Consider the following 21,094-nt stretch of genomic DNA (forward strand, 5'->3'; position numbering starts at 1 on the left):
AGTCGGAACTTCCCACAGAATGCTTTCATGTGTGCGTGAAGCTGCGGTACGAGTTGGTCTTTGCCTTGTAGGTTTTTGTTGAGTGTGTTGAGGTGTTCAGTGAGATCAACTAAAAACGTCAGGTCTGCCAACCATAAAGGCTCACTCAGCTTGTGAAGAGGTCAGTCCTTTTCTTTCAAAAACTGATCAATCTCTGATCTCAGAGAATAAAACCGCCGAAGCATGGAGCCGCGACTTAGCCAGCGCACTTCTGAGTGGAAGAGCAGGTCCCCATATTCAGCATCAACGTCAGGTAAGAAAGTTTGAAATTCTCTGTGGCAGAGTGCTCATACTGGAATTATGTTTACCGTTTTTACAACAGTGTTCATCACGTCGCTGAGCTGTACTGTTTTGGCACAAAGTGCTTCCTGGTGGGTGATACAGTGCATTTTAACTGCCTCCCCTCCGCTCTCCTGTACCTTGGAGCACACCATAGAGGCCACTCCTTTGCGCTCGCCTGTCATAGCTGGAGCTCCATCCATTGTAACTCCACACAACTTGTTCCATTTAAGTCCTATCTTGTCAATTGCATTTGACACAGCTTCAAAAATGTCTACCCATTGTTTGTAGTATTTAGACTGCTGAGATCAAGCAGCTTCTCCATAATGCAAAAGTTATTGTCAACTCCCCGCAAAAAAAATTAATAACTGTGCGGTATCTGTGGTGTCTGTGCTCTCATCACATGCAATGGAGTAGAAATCAAAAGCACACGTTTTGTCTGACAGTTGATGTTTTATGTTGGCTGACAAGCCTTCGATTCGCTGCACAACTATGTTTCTTGATAGGCTAACGCTGTCGAATTCTTGACTTTTTTCTGGGCACATTATTCCTACGACTTTAGTGAGGCACTGTTTTATAAATTCACCATCTGAAAAAGCCTTCCCATGCTGAGCAATGAGTTGAGTCACCTCATAGCTGGCTATTGTGGCATTTTCTTGAGGTTTTTTGGCACAGGAAAAACACTGTTGTTGTTAGCAAGATAGTTGTCATCTGCTTAACCTTCTGTTCTTGTTCCACACCAGTGAGGACATGTAGGTCTGATGTTTGGTTTCGTAGTGTCGTCTTACATTGTACTCCTTCATCACTGTGACACTCTCATTACAAATCAAACACACACACTTCCCCTTGACTTCCATAAAGAAGTATTCATTTTCCCACCATGTCTGAAATTTTCTACACTCACTTGCTATCTTGCGTTTCTTTGGTGTTGTCATATTAAGTGCTCTGTGGCAAAATTTTTCTTTCCTTAATTTCATTTTGCAGAGGAACTGCCTTGATCAACTCAGTAGCTCCACCTAGAGTTAAAACCAAGAAATGCAATATCGCCAGGTTTCATGTGAGGGCCATATTCTGGTATATTTTTGGAATTTGCTGTGGGCCAATTAAAAATGGATTGCCGGCCGCAGTTGGCCCACAGGCCATAGTTTGGACACCCCTGCCCTAGTGGATGCCTGCAACTACAGGTAGTACTAAACTCTCTATATTATGTTTCTTCTTATACATACATACATACATACTTATGATAAAGCTTACTTTATTTATTAGAAACAGGAAGAGATAAACAATACCTAACAAAATAGAACAATTCTAACAATATACTGTCACAAAAGCTATGTGAATGGGGTCCTTCATTTCAGGAGACCCCTCGCTGAACTCTTCTTATAGGCTCAGGGCTTTCTGGCACAACATGTGGCCATCACTTGGTACATGGCTTCTGTTCATGTCTTCCACCCATAAACTGAATAATTTTCCATCTTAACTGAGCACTTATCATGCACTGTGGCCATAATTGTTGCAGTCTAAGGTGCAACATCACAACTAGCACAAATTTCTTTTTCTTTCTTCACAATTTCATGGGTAGAAATTCCCTTTTACTGTAGATCTTAGCAAGTTCAGCATACAATATTTTTTCTTTCCCTATTAAGATGAGAACTTATAAAAAAAAAAGAAAAAGAAAAATCTACTTTCCAGCTTCTCTTTGGTATATCTGAATTGCCAGCATCACTGCCCTTGTGCTTTGGGACCATTATTATGTAAAATTAGTGTTATATGGACACTAGGACTGTGATACAAAGACAGTCAATCTGATAACCAACCTGACTACTTAGTGACTAAGTAGTCACTAAGGGGAGGATCTACCGCCTGGAGACCTTGGACAAAGGAATGATTCAGCTCCCGGGCAGGACAGAGCAGGACAGCACAAAATTTCATCAGGGTATGAAGAATAGCTTGCAGTTTAAACCTTAAACGTTATTTATTTATGGAATTTTTCCATGTAATATTTTTGTACCACAACTGACTGCAGGTAACTGAAACTACAGACAGGAAAATGCCAATAAGGAGGGAGGGAGTACTGTATATGCATACAAAAAATATACGTTTTCCCTAATCACATAATCTTGCTTATGCATCCTGTTCTGTGACACGTTTTTTCATTACCAATGTCATTTTGTCTCTACATACAGAGCATTCATTCCCTTTAGAGACCACATTGTATGTTATCATACTGATTTACTCTATGTATTTGATTATTTTCCCAATACTCCATCCAATACGTATGAAGTTATATCTCATACTTCTAAGAGTATTCTTATCTACAAATCCATGATTCTTTAGGCTTGTAAGAGAAACATGAGAAGTCATGAAACAAATATTCCTAATACATACACAAAAAGTCTGATTTAGAGGAGATCCAAGATGGTGGAGTAGATAAACACTGTCTGCTTCCTTCCATTAACATACTAAAATTACAATTAAATTATAAAACAATCAACATGGAGAACTATCTGAGGTATAGCTGAACACAAAATTTATAACTAAGATTATAAAGAAAAAGCCATGTTAAGACTGGTAGGAGGGGCGGAGACACTGAACAGACTGGTCCTAAACCTCCATGCAGCAGCTGAGAATCAGGAAGGATATCTCCACCGTGGAGGTTTTCCCCAAACGAAAAAAGGATCCCAGCTCCACACCAGACTACCCAGCCAGAAGTACTGGTGCCAGGAAGAGGAGGTCTCACAACATCTCACTGTGAAAAAGTGAGGATTGCAAGCATCCAGGTCAGATGAAAGGCTGTGGGAAACCCAGACATGCCCTTAAGGGGTCCAAGTACAGACTCTCTCACTCCTAGGCACCCAACCTGGGCTCCAGTGGAGTGACAGTGACTCAGTGGACATCAAAGGCATCAAAGGGGGACAGACTGAGGCTTGTGGCTTCAGGAGAAGGACTAGAGAACAATCACTATTTTCCATATATAGAATCTTTTTTCTGCACAGCTGGCTATCTTTTCTTTAGCATAACCCACACACAGTGAAATCTGAATTAGTCTGATGGGCTCTATCAGGACATCATCCAACAAACTCACCCACACTGGAGGCACTTTCTTGGTAAACAGCTAGCCCGCCCACACTGAACTCTTTCTTGAAAAGCTATCAGAGTCTGAGGACACGAGGCATTCTACAACTGGTCTCGGTGTGCTCTGAGACTTTTGCTGAGTAGATCCAGGCTCAGCCATGGTGCCAAACCAGAATCCACATTAACCTGGTAACCATAACTCCTCCCACTCTAGTGACTCCCTGAGACCCTGCATCACCCAATTTGCGTACTGCACAAGGCTTTATCATTGTCTGAACCTTAAGGTAGCAGCAGGCTTCAGGGTGTCTTGGCTCGTTTAAGAGCTACCCCAGGTCCAGTACTGGTGGTAACCATCCTCAGTTCGAAGTGTGGCCTCTTGCAAGTGCCTCCAACTTCAGCACAGGCAACAAATCACTGGAGATTGCTTTGTAGTTCCAATACAGTAGTCCCCGTCTGATCACGGGAATGGGGACTTTAGCTTGCACCAAACCCTTTCTAAGAGCCCCCAGACCAACATACTTAGAGGTTGGCTTCAGAACACCGCAGAGCATTGCCCAATTAGCCCCACAAGCAGCACACAAAAAAAGGCTGTCTCATCAGACACTAGAGCCCACAGGAGTGAATCCCACACAGTGGGGTAAGCCCCCTCGCACAACAGCCCATAAGCTCTAAATGTGGCCAAACCACAGAGCAAATCAGCCTGAGGGCAAACTCCACCCACTGACATGCCAATAGTAATCAAGTCTCAACTATAACAGGAGGACACACATGACTCACAAAACAGACACTACTGGAGCAGGTGACCAGGGAGACTGTGCCAGGGCCCTGCAGGACATCTACTACATAAGGCCACCTGGCCAAGACTGGGAGACATAGCAGATCTACCTAATACAGAGAAACAAACACAGAAAAGCAGACAAAATGAGGAAACAAAGAAACACATACCAAATGAAAAAACAAGAGAAAACTCAAAGAAAAAGAACTGAATGAAATGCAAGCAATCCACCAGAGACAGAGTTAAAAACAATGGTTATTAGGAACATACTGAGAATTTCAACAGAAAGATAGCAGGCATGAAAAAGGACATAGAAACCATAAAAGAGAACCAGTCAGAAATGAAGAATGCAATACCTAAAATATAGAAAAAACTAGAGGGACTCACTAGCAGTCTAGATGAAACAGAGGATGGAATTAGTGATTTGGAAGACAAAGTAGCAGAAAATACCTAGTCAGAATAGTAAAAAGAAAAAAGAATCCAAAAAAATGTGGATACAGAAGGCAAGAAGACATATGAAGAAATGCTCAACCTCACTAACCATCAGAGAAATGCAAATAAATACCACAATGAGATACCACCTCACCCCAGTCAAAATGGCTATCATCAATAAATCAACAAACAACAAATGCTGGCGGGGATGTGGAGAAAAGGGAACGCTAGTGCACTGTTGGTGGGATTGCAGATTAGTGCAGCCACTATGGAAAACAGTATGGAGGTATCTCAGGAATCTGAAGATAGAACTACCCTATGATCCAGTAATTCCACTCCTAGGCATCTACCCGGAGAAATCCAAAACTCCAATTCAAAAATCTGTATGCACTCCTATGTTTATTGCAGCACTTTACACAATAGCCAAGATATGGAAACAACCGAAATGCCCATCGGTCGATGACTGTATTAAGAAGCTGTGGTACATATATACAATGGAGTACTACGCAGCCATAAAGAAAAAAGAAATCTTATCATTTGCAACAACATGGATGGATCTAGAGAACATTATGTTAAGTGAAATAAGTCAGAAAGAGAAAGACAAGTACCATATGATCTCACTTATATGCAGAATCTAAAGAAAAGAATATGTGTATGAACTAATCAGAAACAGTTTTGGGGACACAAAAAACCGAGAGTTGTTAGATGGGCGGGGGGGAGGGGGTTGGGAATGGGGGGAAGGGTGAAGGGATTGGGGGGTGGCTGGTGACCACAGGATGGCCTCAGGGTTTTTTGAGAATTACTTTGGGGAACTTATTCAATAGTGTTTGGGGATTTTGTTGGGTGCCCGATGGACATGTGTCCTGTTTGGGAGACCACCTCAGGGATGCTGTGGATGCCTGGTCATGGCATTGTACACCAGAGGCTGGACATTAATGAATGCCAACTATAATTTTATGTGTATAATGTGATGGCTCGGTGTGAGGTCGGGGTGGTGGTGGATGGGGGGAGGGGGGTTCACGGTGTGAGGGATGTAAAAATAAAATAAAAGAAAATAAAACTATTAAAAAAAATGCGGATATTTAAGAGACCTCTGGGACAATATCAAGTGTAACAACATTTGCATCATAGGTGTACCAGAAGGAGAAGAGAGGAAGCAAGGGATGGAGAACCTATTTGAAAAAATAATAACTGAAAACTTTCCTAACCTTGTTAGGAAAATAGGCGTACAAGTCCAGGAGGTGCAGAGAGGTCCAAACAAGATGAACCCAAACAGGCCCACACTAAGATACATTATAATTAAAATGGCAAAGTTTAAAGACAAACAAAGCATCCTAAATGCAGCAAGATAAAGGCAATTAGGAAGGTATTTTGCTGAGGTATTTTGCTTATGGAGCCACCATAAGACTGTCAGCTGATTTCTCAATAGATACTTTGCTGGCCAGAAAGGATTGGCACAAAATATTCACAGTAATGAAAAGCTAAAACCTACAACCAAAGGTACTCTACCCAGAAAGGCTACCATTTAAAACTGAAGGACAGATAAATTGCCCCCCAAAAAAGCAAAAGTTAAACCAGTTACACCAGTAGTACAAGGAATTTTAGAGGGACTTCTTTAAGACAGAAAAAAAAATCAAAATTATGAATAACAAAATGGCAATCACTACATATCTATCAACAATTACTTTCAATGTAAATGGAGTAAATGCTCCAATTAAAAGACACAGGGGGGCTAAATACAGAAGAAAACAAAATCTTTATATATGCTGCTGACAAGAGACTCACTTCAGATTGAAAGATGCACACAGACATAAAGTAAAGGGATGGAAAAAGTTATGTTATGAAAATGGAAACAAAGAAGAAAAAAATGAAAAAATCTGGGGTAGCAATATTTATACCACATGAAATAAACCTTAAAACAAAGGCTATGACAAGAGACAAAGAAGGACATAGTAATCCCACTTCTGGGTATTTATGCGAAGAAAGCCAAAATGCTGGGGACATATGCATTCATATGTTCATTGCAGTACTGTTTATAATGTCCATGAGGTGGAGGCAGCCTGGGTGTCCATTGATAGGTGAATGGATGAAGAGGAGGTGGTACATATATACAATGGAATATTGCTCAGCCAGAAAAGGGAATGGGTTCTTGCTGTCTTCAGCGGAATGGGTGGACCTGAAGGTAGTGTGCTGAGTGGAATGTCAGATAAAGACAGGTGCAAAGTGATTTTGCTTATATGTGTAACCTAAAGAACAAAATAAAAAAAAACCAAACAGAAACAAATGCATAGATACAGAAAACATTTTGATGGTTGCCAGATGAGACAATGATTGGGATGTGGGTAGAAAATTGGGAAGGGATTGAGAAGTACAAATTGGTTGTTAAGAAGTAATTTTGGGAATGTAGGGTATAACACAAGAAATATAGTGAACAATATTGTAGTAAATATGTATGGTGTCAGATGAGTACTAAATTTGTTGGGGTAACTGATGGGAGGGGACTGGCGGGGGCAGGGTGAAAAAGGTGAAAGGATTAATAAGTACAACTTGGTAGTACTCATGAGGAAGTAAGTACAGCATAAGGAATGTAGTCAATGATATAGTAATAACTACATATAGTGCCAGGGGGGTACTAGACTAGTCAGGGGGAGAATTTCTTAAATTATATAAATGTCTAACCACTATGCTGTACACCTGAAATTAATATAAACTAATACTGAATGTCAACTGTCATTGAAAAATTTTAAAAAGTGGGGAAAATGAAGGGGAATAAGAGGCTCAAATCTACAGGTATAAAACAAATAAGTCATGGATATGTAATGTACAACATGGGGAATACAGTCAATAATATTGTAATTGTGTGGTATGGTGTCAGATGGTTCCTGGACTTACCATGGTGATCACTTCTTCAGGTATGTAAATGCTGAAAAACTATGATGTACCCCTGAATCTAATAAAACAATGTATGTTAGCTATATTTTAAATAAAAACCATAAAGAAAAAAATCTAACTCTGTAGTCTAAAGTTGGGCCCAGAAAACAGCCTAAGTGGTCAAAGTTATCCTGAGAAACAATGAAAAAACAATTTTATGTGGAATTGCTCTGACATACTGAATGAGAGTAAATGCTCATTTTTGCCTATGAGAAATATTGTGATCCAAAGATTTCCTGTCATTACACTCCCACAAAGACAAATGACAATGTACACTGCCCCATACTCTCAGTTGATATTAACCTTTTCTGATTGCTGTCAATATGTCCAGTGGCATCAGTATATGATTTGCACTTATTTAAATGACAGGCATATTCAACATCCTTCCCTATATTCATTGGTCATTTATATTTCTTCTCCTCTTAGTTGCTTACTGATATAGATACTAACAAGATTACTGAGGTCTAATTTCTTTTTCAGTAAATCAGTGTGAGATGATATAAAGTATCACAAATTTTCAGTCGTTTGTACCCATTCATTATTTTTGATGGTGTCTTTTGTAATCAGAAAATAACTTCTACCTTGTTTACAGAGACTTGTTAGTATTCAAAATGAAAAATTTTACTCCCTTTACATAGAGATGCAGTTCGACATACAATGGATGGGGTTACATCCAGAAGATACCATTAGGTCAAAAATGCATTTAATACACCTGACCTACCAAACATCATACCTTAACCCAGCCTATTTTACACCTACTCAGAACACAATATCCAAAACCGTTGGCGACACAGTACACTGCAGAGTACCAGCTGTTTCGTGATCTCATACCTGACTGGGAGCTCATGGCCGAGGCCCAGCATCCCGAGAGTATCTTACCACAGGTCACTAGCTTGAGGAAAGATCAAAATAAAAATTCAAACTACAGTTTCTACTTACTGTGTATCAGTTTCACATCACAGAAAGGTCAAAAAATCTTAAGTTGAACAAATGTTAGTTATGTTGGGGACCTTCTATGCTAAATTCCAAGAGACTTCCCCCCCTTCCCACTTGATATATCTGTATATTTCTGCACCAGTTCCATAACGGTTTAAATACTGTAGCTTTTGGACACATTGAATAACTGTAAAAGAACCTCCAACCTACCCCACATCCCTCTTATTCGTTTTCAGAATTTCTCTATTCATCTTCAGATGTATTTTCAAGAGCTTTAGAATCATTTGACAACTTTCCAAAAGACTCTTACAGTTAGGGTAAAATCACTGGCCCCAGATTAGCCCTTCTAATGTAAATAAGTACAAAACTAGACAAACTATGTAAATGAACAGCTTTCAGGCAGTAAAACACAGCACAAAATATCCTCACACGTGGAGCCCTATCACTACCTAGCTCTCTGTCTATGACATTTCAACCTGTTGCAGAGCTGGAGTCGAAGGAAAGCACAGCAGGCAGAAATCAGAATTAAGGGCATTGGACTAGAAAACTGTGCCAGGAAGGCCCTCCAGGTGGCCCCACGGGAATATCCAGAGTCTATTTACTGCAGACTCATCCTCAAAAGGCACAGGGGGGATAGGGCTTGGAAGCTAAGTCCCACCACTTTACAGGACTTAAGAAACACCCTGGACTTCCCATAGATACAACTACCAAAGCATAAAACTAAGTCTATAGAGCTCAAAATGATCATTCAGTAACAACTGCCTGCTAAAACAAGAATCAGTTCTCTTCAGAGGGAGATAACAGAATGCAGAAACTCTACATATCTATCCAAAAGGACAATATTTAGTAAAAAAAAAAAAATCCCTTGATATACATAAAAAAATAAAAATGTGATCCACAGTGGGAAAAGGAAGTATTCAACAGAAACTGAATCCAAGATAGCCAAGGTGCTACACCTAATAAAGGCTTTAGAATAGGTATTTAACTATGACCAAAGTTCCTAACAGACATGTAAAAATTATTTGATTGGGATCACTCTCACTGCGGAGTTCATTGAGGGATGCAAGGAATCATTCATCATCAGGGAATTGTTAATGTAATTGAGCATGTTAATAGATTAAATGGAATAGAAAACACAGCCCAGAAATAAACCCTCTCATCAACAGTCAAATGATCTTTGACAAGGGTACCAAGGCCACCACTCGATGGGGAAAGGACTGTGTCTTCAACAAAAGGTTTTGGGAAAACTGGATATCCACATGCAAAAGAATGAACGGGACCCTTACCTTACAATATATACAAACATTAACTCAAAATAGACTGAAGACCTAAACAGAAGACCCTAAATTATAAAGCTTTCAGAAGAAAACAAAGGGGAGAAGTTTTATGACATCAGTCTTGACGATAATTTCAGGGACATGACAGGCAACAAAACAAAAGCAGACATAAAGAACTGTATCAAACTTAAAAACTTTTGTGCACTAAATGACACAATCAACACAGTGGAAAGCAACACTCAGAATGGTAGAAAACATTGGCAAATCACCTATCTGATAAGCGGTTAATATCAGAAAATATAAAGAATTCCTACAAATCACAAAACATAAAAAGTCAAATAACTTGACAAAATACTGGGAAAGGACTTGAGGCGACATTTTTCAAAACCTGATACACAAATGGTCAACAAGCATATGAAAAGATGCTCAACATCACTAATCAGAAGACAAACGCAAATCTAAACAACAATGAGACACCACTTCATACCCATTAGACAGCTACTATTGGAAAAGCAGAAAATAAATGATGGCAGGATGTGGAGAAGCTGGAACCCGTATGTCCTATTGGTAGAAAAAGATGTTTAACATCATGAGTCGTGTAAAACGGCACAGAACCTCTGTGAAAAATAGTATGCCAGTTCCTCAAAAACCTTAGAAACAAAGCTACCATTTGGCCCAGCTATTCGATTTCTGGGTATAACACATAAGAACCAAAATCAGGATCCCAAAGAGATTTGTTCCTAACAGCATTATTCAGAATAGCCAAGAAAGAAGAGGCAACCTAAGTGTCCACTGACAGACAAATAAATGTGGTATATACATACGATGCAATATTACACAGCTTTCAAAAAGAAGTAAATTCTGGTACATGCTAGAGCATAGATGAATCTTAAGACATTAGGCTAAGTGAAAAAGTCAGTCACAAAAGGACAAATACTGTATGACTTCTCCTCATCGATCTAGTCCACTGCTTCTGTAGAACACACTAGATACTGCATGGCTCCCCATCACTAAGACAGTAAGCACACGGAGGTACATCGGCGGAAAGCTGCAGACAACAGGTTTGAAATGGGCCACAGATTGCTGTTTGAAGACAGTACAGTGCCCTCCAGCTCCAGGTACTGTTAATGGAAAAGTCACACTGGTAAAATTAACCTTCACTAAAAAACATTTAGGACTGTTATTTCTCAATTATTTAAGTTCCCAATGATGTGGCGTTACTTTAAGAGCAGACATGTCTAAGTTGTTTTGAGAACGCATTGACAAATTCAAGTGTAATGTTGCACAGAGGAAACTGTGAAGTGTTATGTGTAGTGAGATCTACATGCAACATATTGGGGAGTTATTAAGTGGTACTTTAAATCAATGTTATGTGGTTACAAGTACAGAATAAATACTGAGAGAGGTCCAGGCTGACTGTTAAGAGAGAACTCTCTGGAACTTAAAAGTTTAAGACTGGAGCAGGATTCAGATCTAAGACAGGTAGTAAACGCTACCAGTCTTTGAAATTAATTATCAAAAAACTGCTCACAATTTATTTCCAAATAACCAAAGGAATCAGAGTGGGAAGGTGGGTGAATAGGCGTGGGATCAGAGCCAAGGAGATCAACGGCAAGTTGGCTGTCTTTAAAACTGGGTGATGGGGACAATGGGGTTCACTGCTCCATCCTCCTTACTGCTGTGAGAAAATTTTCTCGTTTGACATTTCCCTAATATTTTAAGTTTAGAAGTTATTCACAAAGGTGTGTATAATATACATACATGCAACAGAAAAGCTCCTTATAACTTCAGTAATATAATCAATAAAATCCGAGTTGGAATTGACTGGTGACCACTGAATTAATTCCGTTATTTCAAGGAAAATACAAGCACACCTAAATGGAATTTTACAGATGTAAAATGACAAACTCTCTATTCATCTGACACCTACACTAAATTCTTCAAGTTAGTAAATCCTCACAAGCAAGCACACGAGGATGGAAAAGAAGGTGTCAGTCCCTGGGGATACACGCTGGTGCACACAAGAAGTCTCTAATCCAGAGAAAGAGAGAGGCTGGGGCCCATTTGATGCCCAGGGAAGAAAATGACATGGAAGCACTCAGGTTACAGACCTACCACAGAAGGCTCGGGTAGATGTTGGTAATATATTTCAAAAAAATGTCGAAAGGTTCTGAGCTATACACCTTAAATGCGTTACTTCAACCTATATGACATGGATCTAAATAAACCTATAAAAAGTATTTAACGTGAAATGACAGACTAGTATTTCTAATTATGCCACATGCATGGGTTACACTGAAGCTATTTACTATTTGTAAAAACCCCCCCAGACACACAAATGCTGTAAGTGGATCCAAAAACGGTCAAGCCTTAACATGCATGGTCACTCAATGACACGATGAATGAAATGCCCCATTGGCGCGCTGCAGAGAGGACAGAAGCCAACTGCAGTTCTGCCATACCCAAATTCCTGTGCTGTGGGAGGCAGTACCACAGTGCCAGTGTAACAGCTGACGTCTACACAGCGCTCCCTTAGCGCCAGGGCCTACTCTGAGGGCTTCACATGTACTACTGTTTTCAAAAGTATTTATGAGGCTACACAAGAGAAAGGAGACTGTCTTCCCCAAGCCACGTGGCTAACAATTGCTGGTGTGAAAATTCAAACCCAAAGTCTAACATCAGAGCTTGTTCTCTTAACTGATATAGTGTATCTGCCTCCCTTAATTAGGATTTAAAAAGCTGGTAAATGAGAAATTTATCTAATTGGAACCTGATCACTATCCTCCTCATATTTCCCAGTTAGATTTACCACAATCTAACAATATAAAAATATTTAAAATTCAGGCATGAAACCTAGCATTCATAACATGATACCCACGTCCTATTTACCTTCCATGTTACTGACTGTTGGCTCAGGAGTGATTCTGCCATCGTGATTATTAGCGCTCTCCTCATCAGCACATATCAGATGGTCATCTTCTCTATTTTTAGGCCCCTGTGGGGCCTCTCTTCTGTCTGTTGAGCAGGTGCATACATCTTCATGCCTGCTGAAGTAGCTCTGTAGCCACTGTGGTACAATATTCTTAACAGATTCTGTAAATCTACTAAGAATGCCCTGTTGGTGGGAAAACACATAAGGCAGTTTGAGAAATGTATCTTTTTAAATAAGTGTCAACTTACAGAAAGCCACACTAAGAAAAACAGAACTGTTTCCATAAAGTTTCCTAAAATCCAGTTCTTGAGTTAATGCTGATACAATGGCACTTTAGAAATTTTATAGAAATTATGAAATTCTTACTTTTTTCTTTCTTCTATATGCATACATACATGAGCCAATAATTAGCCCCAAAAGGCCATATTATTCAAATCCTTCAAAATCTCCAATACTCCTTCCCATAAGGAATATAAAATTAAATCTAGTAATGAGGTATGCACTAAAATGAAATCCATTTTGATCCCAGCATATTAAAAGAAACAATATAAACAATAATGTTAATAGTGACCTCAATAAATTATTTTATTTTAGTCTTTTAAAAAGAACAAAAATCTACACAAAATAAGAGTTTTATTAAAAAAAACAAAACAGACAATAGACTACTAACCCAACATAAGAATCTCAAGAAATAATCTCATGTTTTTGATGGTAAAATTTTGTTTTACCAATTGTTGCCTGAAAATCTGAGGAAAGACTTTTTAAAGTAACTTTTCAAAGAAGAAAAAACGTGGTGAAAAAACTATCAGTATTAACATTTACTGTAGCTTTGCTACGTGCCAGGCACTATTCTAAGTGGTTTATAAATCTTATTCAATTTACTCCTCACAATAATTTTATGAAGTTGGTATTAACAGGGTCACTTTACAGATGGAGACTTAAAATGAACACCATGCTTAACCAAAGGTCACTTCTGGGACAGCGTTAGATTTCTGAGGAGAATAATCAGCAAACAAAACCGAACAGTCAAAATGGATATAATAAAACTAATTCCCTAAAGCTCATGAACTTTGCTTGCAGACTTCCTCTTTCCTTAATTAAAATCTAACCAACGTATCTATCTCATCCCACAGCAGCTCAGCCCAAGGAAATTACAGTGAGAAAAAGAGGAGTTACTCGTGGCACAATGAATGACAGCATCAAGAGCTCAACAGTACAAAGGAATACGGAAGATAAAACTGACCCGGAACCACTGGAAGAAAACAACATCCCTCTATTTCAGTGTACCTCTATGGGTAAGTGACCCTAAGTCATAAGAAAAGGTCATAAGCTCAGAATCCCCGAGCGTAGTGGTTCCCAAAGTGTGCCCCCCACAGTAATATCAGCATCGCCTCAGGCCCTATCCCAGCACTACTACACTCAGCAGGTAGGCTCACCTGTTTTAACAGACGCCCCCAAGGGATTCTGATGGGTGCTCAAGTTTCAGAACCACCATTCTCATTAAAGAGATTAGGAAATTAGATACATTTAATGAAATTACAATGCATTTATCTCAGGGAAAAAGTCCTTCTACAAGAGGTGAATAAAATTATGTGGACTTACAAGTCTTACTAAGATTCAGTTACCTGGAAAACATATAATGTGGAGCACTAGTCACACAATCATTAAAATATATAATAAAAAATTCTAAAATGAATGAGTAAAACAAATCGTCCAGTGGACTGTACAGAACACAGTGCGGCTTACAGAACAGTCTCCCCAGTGTTTCTCAAACTTTAGCCATGACTTTTACCTGTATTATTATTTACTTATTTTCTGTCTATCCACTCACTTCTCTTCATAAATTTAGCTTTTCCTACACAATAAAATTTACCAAATCACAGATTGATATTGTACTGGGCTTCACGTGCCCATCCTCAATCTATTCTTGAGAAGCTGTCCCACCATACTGGCTTCTGGAAGGTTTGGCCCATGACAGACACCAGATATTTGAGGATGGGAGGAAAGAGGTCTTCCTCCACTCCTGACACCATTTCTTCCCTTTATCCTTCCAGTCTGAGGGATGATGGCAGCTTCTGCTATTGCTAGTCTCTGGGCCTCCTGCCACGCCGTATTTATTACTTTAACCACCAGCATATCTCTAAGTAGACTCTCTTAAAAGACATTTCTGTTGAAACACCCAGAGTGAACTGTTTCTTGATGGGACCCTATGGTACTGATACAGCAGTATCAATACTACTTGTCAGAGTTTGGAACACATGTACTATGATGAGGTCATCACCCAAAAGTTATATCCAACCTTTATCTCTTAAAGAAGTCCATAAATAGGCCACAAGAACGGCTTTGCTTGGGGACTATTCTAGAATCTTATTTAACTCATAGATATAATGGTAGACATTGCTTTTCTTCAACTCAGCTCATTCAGTCAGTACTTACTGGTCCCATACTACATGTCAGACACAGAACACTGGAGAGATGGCAGGGAACCAGTTCCTGCCTTCCTGGAGCTTATATTTTAAGTTAGGGAGACAAATAAATATAATACGTAACATATAACATCATCATTCAGTGCTATGGGCAAGAATAAGTAAGGGAAGCCAAGTGGGATAGGTATTTCATATGAGCAAAAACCTGAAAAAGGTGAGGAATGAGCCATGCAAATTTTAGTGAAGTTTTATGAACTGAGGTAACAAAGAGTGCAAAGATTCAAATTCAGGAGTGTCCTTGGTACATACTGACTAAGTTTCTGGTAACCGTTTAATGACTGCAAAGTCTAATAAACCTTAAATAACTATTGATATTCTTCAAAATTCCTCTTTAATCACGTGCATGTGTGTGCACGTGTACGTGTGAGAACCTATGTGTAATCTTTTATGCTATAGCATATATACATATGTACGTACATACACAGAAAGACAGTAACTGTAAAAGGACTAACACAGTGGTCCTCAAATTGGAGTCTTTAGACCAGCAGCTTTGGTGTCACCCTGACCATGTTAGAAATGGAAATCTGTCTGTTTTAAAAAGCTCTTGAGGTGATTCTTATGCAAATTAAAGTTGGAGAACCAGTGTACTAAAATCCTCTACAAACTCAGTGACTATTATCCCAATTAAGGCCAGAGTAAACATAACCCTGAGTATAAGCTTAACTACAACAAAGTTTTACCTAAATGATCACCCTATTTCCATGAGTATCAAACACATCAGACCATTACACCAAGTTTTATAAATAGCTACTTCATAATATCAACTCTGAAATTCAAACCACAAGTAAATATAAAAGTTTATCTTTGAAACTATTTTATTTCTAGTTGTAAAGACTTACCATACTTATGGTAAATAACCAACTACCAAGTATTCAATTGTAAAAAAGTGTTGGGAAAAAGAAATCTGATTATGCACAGAATTGCATGGAGACCATAAAGACGTAAGGGACCCTGTATATCAAATAAACTAGGAGAAATACTTCCTTGCCTGACAATTTTTTAAGATTTTTGAAATACCAAAGACAGCCTTCATTCATTAATGGAAATCTGAATGTGAAGGGAGCTAAAAAAGGGTAAAAAATCGTTTCCTCATGGAAGAAAAGGTTCCTTTGCCTCTGTTACCAAAGAACATCTAATCTTTGTCTCCTAAGGAGTGCACACTCAAGTCCTACTTTACCAGATCAGCTTCCTTCCTGCTGTCAGAGGCTTCAGAGCTAAGCATAATGGCCACCATGTAACTCCATGGAAGTTTTCCTACAGAAAACCTTCTCTGATCCTCCAAGTCTGGGCAGTCCCCCCCTTATATGCTCCAACAGTGCCCGTACTTCTTACAAGACAGCAATTTGTCAAACAGGATGTAATTACAGTCTGTCCATCACCTGCACCAGCATTGGCTCTGTGAGCGCAGACACCAGGTCTGTTCACGCACAGATTAGGTGGTGCGTGGTTTGAATTTCCCTACGACTGCACTGCTCAACCAACCTCTTATTCCTACACATGAATATTCCATGACACGTTTTGAAAAAGAACATCAGTGATTCCAGAACTTAAAAATAAATAATACATTTCCTCAATGTAATAGTTGTACCTTAACCAAATAATATTTCTGTCACTACACTAATAATCCTTCCTCCAAAAACCAACACGTGAAGCTATCCAGGAACATGGGAAAATTGAAACCATCCTCTGGAATGATAAATAATACAAAATCAACTAAATGAAAAGAAGCCGAAAGTCAGCCCCCCAAATAGCTAAATTAATGAAGAGCTTAGAAAAATCAACAAAAAAACACAGCATTAAAATCTTAAAAATACTCCTTGTAACCCTAACAACATAATCACAACTAATGAAGTTAATTTCAAGGATTAAAGGTGTGAATCTTCAAATTCGGACTGGTTAAAATGATTGGATCCTTTCTGTCTAAGGTTCTGCATTTGGCAAAATACGTCAAAATGCCACTGAGATTAGAGTACTCAATTTGGGGCTCAGAAGTAAAATCAAGTCAAGGACACATATTTTACGCACAACCCATGTCTAAGGCGCGGTGAGTACACTAGCTTTTCAAATTCCATTTCACCTGAATTCTAGGATTAAAGAAAGAAGGCTGAGGTGGGGAAAGGCTCTTCTACAATCCAAACTCACAACTATTTTCTAATGAAAAAGATCTTCTTTTCCTATATATCTTTTCACCAATTGGAAATCTCAGAACCAGAGATATCTCTGCAACATGACCAGCTCCTTCTTTATTACTACTATACAGCCTTCCTTAGTCTTATAGAACTCCCTATGCCTACTACTTCTCTTGACTTCAGTTCTGTGCAACTCTCTTCTTACAATATCCTCTATTAAACAGTAGTACTCAGACTATAAAATCTCCTTTCTCAAATAACGTCACCGTCTCTCTAAGTATAAATATCAAACATAATCCATCATCAGCTTTCAGGTTCTGGAGACCCATTCCCCCAGAATACACCGCTGTTTTGATTTCTATCTGCTCTTTCAGTGGCCGTTATTTCCTGGGGGCCTGTCACTGACCCTTAGTTCTCTCCCACGGTTCTGTCCACATTCTCCTTACCCACTGAACTCCAATGCCACTAGACTCTCCTTCCCAAACTTTTCGAAACTTATTTCATGTAGTCTGTTTAATCAGTGTTCCCCCTTGCTCCCGCCAAGCCCAAGTAAAAAAAAAAAAAGGTAAGAACCCAAGACTTCACATGAAACTTAAAAAATATCTATTATAAAAACACTAAATTAGAGTAAAAAGTTGGATGCTATTGTAATCTTTCAGTTCTTGCCAGTTTTTTAATATACCCATTCTATCATTACTTATTTTAACAATGCATCTTTATTCTGACTTTAACACTCAGTTATTTCCATGAGGGAAAAAGGTAATGAAGTATTCAAATTCTAATGCAGTTATATTGAGTCTAGTTTTAAATAGTGTGAATCTAACCTACAAATCTAAGCTATTAGTTGTCATATTTTACAACCCAGACAGGCAGTCAACAGCCAAGCTTTCCCTATCACCCAGTCCAAAACCTTCCAGCCACTAAAAATCCACTTTTCATTTTCCTTCTCAACTTCAGGAGATCGAGCCAAAAAATGTGGGCATAAGATTTACATTACTCTGGCTAAAATATCAGAAACTGTAGTGGGCCACAGATTTCTACTTCCTTCAAAACTCTGTCACTAATGCATAAAGGAGAACCATGGCCTGGCTTAGTCTCTTATTTTCAGTTATCCATATCACAGAGGTGGTGAATAGATAATTAACAGGAATCAAATATCAAGGACAAGAAAAGGAGTCCCTAGAAGAAACTTCAAGCTAGCCACAGGAAACCCACTAAAAGCCCAAAGCAGTTTAACCCACTCAAAGTTCCCTATAAGATATTGCCACTTTTCATCCACAATCTGTTTGACACAGGATGTAAGAATTTATTTCTGAAATCATACTAGGGAAAAGATCAGTGAAATCAAGCAAACTGACACACACACTGGGATATCTCCTTGCACAGACAGAAAAGACACTGTCCTGTCCTGTTCTGACAGTAAACACAGTAAATTGTACCTGGTGGCAAGACTTTAAACTGGGCTTCCCAACACAGAAGACCCTTTTCAAAGCCTGTTACAGCCATGACCATTATTAACTAGGTAGCTACAAAGAAAACATTTCAGAGAATACAAGGTCATCATATTTTTCCAAAATATGCTGTGCCTAATGAAAATGGTTTTAATTAGGGACATCAGACCAGTCTTCATTTTACTTGAAACTAACCTGCCTCATCAGGGAACTTTTCAGGAAATGTTAACAATACCTGGGCTCTTTTGTCACTTATCAGAAAATGTGGTAAATTCATAAAATACACAAGGGCCTCTCATCACAAACCAAAATACACCATTTCTTCAAACAACTCAATACTTGGATTTATTTCCCTATACATCTAAATGACTGGCATTTCTACAAGGAAAATATGTTAAAACTAAGTACTTAAGAGAGTAGTAATAATTTAAGGCTTGGCCTCATCGCTCAGCAAACAAGTCCTTAAATCCAATATGAGCCTATAAAAGATTGAGCATCAGTATAAAAAGGAAAAACTTCTAGAAAGAGGCAGCAAAATTCGTAGGCAGTTAAAACATTTAAATCAAAAGATTCTATTTAATCACAATAATTGCAAATGATTCCTTACTTTATATGCCAGGCCCTGATCTAAGAGCTTTACTTCTATTATCTCATTTAACCCTCACAACAATTTCTGCTCTACAGATATGTAAATTAAGCACAGAGAACTTAAATAAGTTGTATTTATTTACAAGTTTATTACAAGTCCTGGCATAACAGGGATTCCAACCCAAGTGCTTGACTCCATTAGAGTACATTTTTTCTATCGACTCTTTCCATTCCTATTTCCATGGACAGAATTAAACATCTAGGACAATACAAATAAAGATAAAATGAAAGTCAAAACTACTTAGTGACTTCTGGAATGAGTTCAGCATTCAACCTCTAAAGATCCCTCCTTTTCAAACATGAGAACACTCTTTAGTCAGCAGATACCAAGCAGGACATACTTATTTGGAACCAGTGTTATATGGAAGGTAGCAATCCAACAAAACACCATCACCACCAAAAACATACACTAACATATAAAGGAGTGTTACTTAGGCAGCTCACGGTCCGTGGGCCAAATTCAGTCCTTGGCCGGCTTTTACATGGGCTTCAGGCTAAGAACGTTTTTTTACACTTTTTAAAGGGTTGTGAAAATAAAGGAAAGAACTTTCAGCAACAAACCTAAAACATTTATTATCTGGCCCTTTACAGAAAACATTTGCAGACACCTGGTCTAAGTTACTGAATAGATAAAGGGGTTTCCTTCCTCTCTTTTTCAAATAGCTTAATGTAGGAACTGACTTGTAAGACAAACTACAACATAGGAAGATAAAATGAATTGATTCCCTTAGCTCCAAACCAAAAGACAAAACTTCTGAAGCACCCCAGTACCCCAAAAAGGGCTATTCAAGTAGTCCCGGCGCACCTGTAGGTGGCAGTAGACTCTTCCAGAGCCAAGTTTCTGGTAAGGGCAGCAGACACCAAGGAGGTAGTCAGTCTGTAAGTCCACAAAAGTCCCAGAAAGGAGTAAAGAAAGTCCTTATTTTAAGATTTAAAAATCGATAATATTAAATTGAGTAGTCTTTTGTATATTCCTGGATACTTTTATGTGCTATTTCCTGCCAATATTAAGTAGCACCTACAGTGTTGATGAAGAAACCCCCAAACATCTTTAATTCCGATTCAAAAGCCAAAAATATATTTTCTTTTCCAATTAAATGGGTGAGTGAGGCAAAAAGCTGAAAGTAGTTTGGATGAGGGAAACGATCAGGCATCAAGCTCTAGAACAGAACTGCACAACCTAAAATCACAGCAGCTCTAAGAGAGTTTGGATCTTACGTGTTATCTTTTTTTTTTTTTTTTTTTTTTTTTTTTACAGCAGGGTTGACCTTACAGCTGCCGGGAAGAGAAAAGTAGGTCCTTTGCTTGCTGGGCTACATCTTCCAAGTAGGCATTATTTTAATTAAAGACTAAAGGCTGTTTTTGTGATTCTATTCAAAACACGCATACAGAGTGTTTTTCAGGAAGACACTGAGAAATCAAGAAAAACAATTCAAAACAGGGAGGAAGGAGTCGAGAGTCAGGAAATAATGAAATAAAATTAGTTTCTCTGAGCCAAAATGGGTATTTTTTTAAAAAGTGTCTCTAACAAAAGGGAAAAAATCCTCTTTATAGTTTCATGTACCCTATTTTCCTTTCATAAAGAGGCATCTTCAATGTGAATTTTTAGAGATTGCATTTTAGGAGTGCTGGGCCAGGAAGTGGTGGATGCTCAGGTGTTATCTTGTTAAGGCATCACTTCCCCCCCGCCCCCATTTAGATTTT

The 21,094-nt window shown here is 38.7% G+C and overlaps 1 protein-coding gene across 1 annotated transcript in view; it reads right to left on the minus strand.

Annotated features, from left to right (window-relative positions):
- LOC308501485 (nuclear pore complex protein Nup153-like) overlaps positions 1–21,094 on the minus strand; it is a gene marked incomplete at both ends in the record, with an annotated part of 205,121 nt that overhangs the window by 57,756 nt on the left and 126,271 nt on the right. The window contains one exon of the mRNA XM_081058027.1: positions 12,634–12,859. Within this exon, the coding sequence (XP_080914153.1) occupies positions 12,634–12,859 (226 nt within the window). The remainder of the gene's footprint in view (positions 1–12,633; positions 12,860–21,094) is intronic.

The sequence above is a fragment of the Rhinolophus hipposideros genome (assembly GCF_964194185.1).
Source record: "Rhinolophus hipposideros genome assembly, chromosome: 8".
NCBI lineage: Eukaryota > Metazoa > Chordata > Mammalia > Chiroptera > Rhinolophidae > Rhinolophus > Rhinolophus hipposideros.